The sequence below is a fragment of the Alosa sapidissima genome, chromosome 21, assembly GCF_018492685.1.
Source record: "Alosa sapidissima isolate fAloSap1 chromosome 21, fAloSap1.pri, whole genome shotgun sequence".
NCBI lineage: Eukaryota > Metazoa > Chordata > Actinopteri > Clupeiformes > Clupeidae > Alosa > Alosa sapidissima.
In genome coordinates, this window is record NC_055977.1 from 25,292,256 (window position 1) to 25,297,255 (window position 5,000).

General features: G+C 47.9%; 1 protein-coding gene across 1 annotated transcript in view; it reads left to right on the top strand.

Moving 5' to 3' along the window:
• Window positions 1–450: 450 nt before the first annotated feature.
• The window catches only part of LOC121696184 (RNA-binding motif, single-stranded-interacting protein 3-like), a 169,614-nt gene continuing 165,064 nt past the window's right edge, over window positions 451–5,000 (top strand). The window contains exons 1-2 of the mRNA XM_042077529.1: window positions 451–459; window positions 1,801–2,048. Coding sequence (XP_041933463.1) covers window positions 451–459; window positions 1,801–2,048 — 257 coding nt within the window. The remainder of the gene's footprint in view (window positions 460–1,800; window positions 2,049–5,000) is intronic.

Here is a 5,000-nt window from a genome sequence, read left to right on the forward strand (position 1 = left end):
AACTCCTCTATCTTTCATCACTTCTTCCTGTCGTCTTCCTCTCTTAACTCTGTCTCTTTCTCTCTCCTTCATTGTCCTCAGTTGTAGAGCTCTCATCAGCATCTCCGACGCCTGTCACTTTAATCACTACCCTACCCCTCAGACTCGGAGACTAAGGCTTTTATCTAGGAGACAAAAATACTCATCTTTATATTCCTCTCTTAGTTCTCTATACACCCCCCCCCCTTCAGTCTCTCAGTCTTGTTAAGATGATTTGAAAAAAAGACATACACTGACACATCAGGTAAAATGAGGGAACGCGGTTGTGTTAAAAGCATTGCTACAACGTTGGGTGGTGGTAGTGTAGTGGTTAAGGAGCTGGGTTAATGTGCATGCAGTAGCTTGAAAAGTTGTGGGCTCAACCATTGTGCCCTTGAGCAAGTTTTTTAACCCAGAGTTCCTCTAAGGACAATGGCCCTGGTAATATAATACATATGTAAGCGTTTGGATAAAAGCATCTGATAAATGAATACATCTAAATGTACAACTATACAGTTGCTGGAAAGGAAATATTTGGTCCAGTCATGGACATCAAGGCAGACTGTAATAGTCCTTTAGTGGACAGGCCTGTCCTTCTGTGGGAAGCCGTGTCCACTCCTCTTGTGTAGCGAGCCCTTGCGTAACGTCCATCCCAGCCCTGCCCTGCACGCTTGATGGATGGAACCTTGGAGCGAGGAGACACGCGAGGGCCAGCATCCTGTACCTTTGCTTCCTGAAGTTGTCAGAATGTTCCGGCGAAACGAGAGTCAAGGCCTGTGCTTCGGGAAGCGATGGATTTAGACTGGATAACATATCAAGCGACCGACCGTGGACAATATCTTGATTTAAGCCCTCTCTTTTTGGTAATTTACTTTTGAAAACATCTATAGCGGAAACCATAAATTGCCATGCGTGAGTGAGTGTGTTTTTGCTAGCAGAGCTTTGGTAAGCCCATAGACTTGGGGATTGTTATGATATACCCACTGGGTCTATGTCTGTCTGTCTGTGTGTGTGTGTACTTGCCTTGAGAGTGTGATTTGTGTGTGTGTGCTGACTCTGTGATAAGTATATATATATACTCTTTTGATCCCGTGAGGGAAATTTGGTCTCTGCATTTATCCCAATCCGTGAATTAGTGAAACGCACACAGTGAACACACAGTGAGGTGAAGCACACACTAATCCCGGCGCAGTGAGCTGCCTGCTACAACGGCAGCGCTCGGGGAGCAGTGAGGGGTTCGGTGCCTTGCTCAAGGGCACTTCACCGTGGCCCACTGGTCGGGGCTCGAACCGGCAACCCTCCGGTTACAAGTCCAGAGTGCTAACCAGTGGGCCACGGCTGCCCAAAATAGGCTCAATGTGTGTGTGTGTGTGTTCTGAGTATGTATAGTTTCAGTGTGTGTACCATATGTAGTTTGAATGTGTATAATGCGTGTGTGTGTGTGTGTCTGTATGTGTGTTGTGAATGTGTGTCGTGCTGTGAAAGACAAAGCTCCACAAGTTCAGTGTTGCATGAGAGGTGTCTGCGGCTGTGGAGTTGAGTTCGGGCCGTGTGTCGACCCTTGACCTCTCTCCCGAGAGTCCCTTCCACTGGGCCAAGGCTGGCTCCCGGGGTCTCCCAGAGGCTCACAGGGCGAACGGTCAGACAGCCACTGGGTGGATCTGAAGAGGAGGGCGGTCGGAGGTGGCGGTCTGGCACTCTCGGGACGGTGAACCAGGGGACCTTTGAAGGGAAGAGAGAAGCGTGGGTGTGTTGTTTTTTTGGAAAAGTTTCTCCGAGCAGACTGAGCACAATCCTCAGCTTTTGGCCTTTTGCTCAAGTCCGTCCATCCGTCTGTCGGTCAGTCTCTGTCGTCGCCGGGTCATAAAACGCTTGGGCGGGCACGGCATCGTCATCGGAGACGCCCGCCGAGCGAGTCCCTCCAGAGGTCACTTCATCAACCCGAGAAGCGTCCTGCCCAAGTCCCCCGCCGCGCCGTGTCTGACACGAGAGACGGCCACGGCAAGAAATAGCAACGGGGACTGGGAACAGTAGCACAAACGCAAACACACTTACACACTCACACACTCACACACTCACACACTCACACAAACATACACACACACACACACACATACACACACACTTACACACTCACACACTCACACACTCACACACTTACACACTCACACACTCACACACTCACACACTTACACACTCACACACTCACACACTCACACACTCACACACTTACACACTCACACACTCACACACTCACACACTTACACACTTACACACTCACACACTTACACACTCACACACTCACACACTCACACACTCACACACTTACACACTCACACACTTACACACTTACACACTCACACACTTACACACTTACACACTCACACACTTACACACTCACACACTCACACACTCACACACTCACACACTCACAAAGGGGGTACAGTGTCCTGCACCCACGACTCCCCATCCAGACGTCCAAACACACTTCAGTCCTGAGTGACACATACGTCAGTATCCTCAAACATCACTGTTTAACAGCGGCCATAACTCCTTCCCTTTTACTGTTTCATTTGTTTGTGTCCCTCTGCTACTAACTGCCCCTGTCACGTTAGCATGATTTAATGACAGCTTATGTTCAAAGCCCAGCTGAGGCTTGGACACTATAGCAGCCGCTAACTAGCAAATTAGCATTTCAGGCGGCCACTAAAATAGAACTCCTCTCTCTCTCTTGCTCTCTCTATCTCTCTCTCTCTCTCTCTCTCTCTATCTCTGTCTCTCTCTCTTTCTCTGAGTCATATCATGGGATCAAATTGACTTTGTGTTCTCCACAGAACCACAGATACTGAAATATGCAGTTGTTTCTATTGAGTTTGTACTGAGAGGGAGAGATAGCGTCTTAAAAGGTGTCAGTGACTTAACTGAATGGGACTTCATGATGGCCGCTACGCAGTGGTACTTGTCATAAAGATGGACCCGGAGCAGAGAGTGTGTCTTTATTTTTTGTTAATGTGTGCCTTTGTATGTATACTACAGTATATGTACATGGCTTGAGTGTATGTTTGTTGCTGTTTTTCTTTGGTGTGTGTGTTGCTGTGTGTGTTTCTGTGTATATATGTTTGTATGTGTCTTATTGTATGTGAATGTTTGTGTGTACGTACATGGTTTGTGTGCGTTTGTGTGTTTGTATACTGTATGCATATTTATGCATTTTTTGTGTGTGTGTCCAGTGGGTGAATCCTGTGGGTGAGCCCAGTGCCCTTCATTGTCTCTCATCTCTGTATAGTTTTGTGTGTGTGTCCAGTGGGTGAATCCTGTGGGTGAGCCCAGTGCCCTGCCTTGTCTCTCGTCTCTGTATAGTTTTGTGTGTTTGTCCAGTGGGTGAATCCTGTGGGTGAGCCAGTGCCCTGCTTTGTCTCTCGTCTCTGTATAGTTTTGTGTGTGTGTCCAGTGGGTGAATCCTGTGGGTGAGCTCAGTGCCCTGCATTGTCTCTCGTCTCTGTATAGTTTTGTGATGATGCAGCAGAAGTGACACACGCTGCTCGTCAGGTGGCATGTGCTGCCAGGAGAGGGAGGGTGAAGGGAGTGTGTGTGTGTGTGTGTGTGTGTGTGTGTGTGTGTGTGTGTGTGTGTGTGTGTGTGTGCACGTGCGTGTGCGTGTGTGTGTGCGTGTGTGTGTGTGTGGTGGTGGTGGTGGGGGGGTATTTTGGATCACGAGGCAGAGTGCTTGATGAACTCTTCCTCATTTTTTAATGAGTGGAACAGTGATGAGTTGGCATCTAAGAGAACACACACTCCCTCTCTCAAGGGACACCCCTCCACACACACACACACACACACACACAGAAACACATACACCACACACACACACACACACACACAGGAACACATACAGCACACACAGGAACACACACACCACACACACACACACACACATACACATACACATACACACACAGGAAAGCATACAAAGCATACACAGACATACATCGGTACACACACACACACACACACACACACACACACACACACACACACACTCACAAAAAGTCACCCTTCCTCTACTGGCAGCACATGCCACCTGACAAGCAGCGTATCTCACTTGTGCTGCATAATGCCACAGAACTTTTAATGAAAACTTGCATTGGGACCCACAAACACACAGAGACACAAATGCCTTCTGTCTCCTTTGCACAATTATCTATTTACTTTTGTAAAGAAAATACATACACTAACACAAACAGACTCTCACACACACACACACACACACACACACACACACACACACACACACACACACACACACACACACACACACACACACACACACACACACACTGCAAATTAAAAGTAAAGACCATTAGAAATGTATAACCAAATTACAATCAACCAAACACACTTTGCTGGCTGGTGTTTTTTTTATCCTTTTTGTGCTAACGTGTTTCATATTCCACATGATTGCATGTAATTAACCCAGGTGCTTGAGTGACATCACACTTTCTTTTTTTTGTTCCTCGCGAACTTGACATCTCTTGTAAAACGTGTAATGAGAAGGAAACACTGTGAAACACAATACAGGCCCCTTTTTCCAATCAACACACACACACACACACACACACACACACACACATACAAAGACAAAACACGCGCACACACACACACACAGGCGGCACAATCTCTTTTTTTGGCCCGTAATCGTAGTGATGCGGAGGATTCCCCGTAGAATCTAATCTGTTCACTGCTTGTGCGTAGCAGCAGGAGGTGGAGGATGGGGTGGGGGTGGACGGTGTGTGTGTCTGTGTGTGTGTGTGTGTCTGTGAGTGTGTGTGTGTGTGTGTGTGTGTGTGTGTGTGGAGGAGGGGGGTGATTACGGAGGCCCCCGCTGACGCGTCACAAAAGGAAATGAAGCCAGAGGCGTAGAGAGAGGGCCCGGCCACACACACACACACACACACACACACACACACACACAAGCACATTAC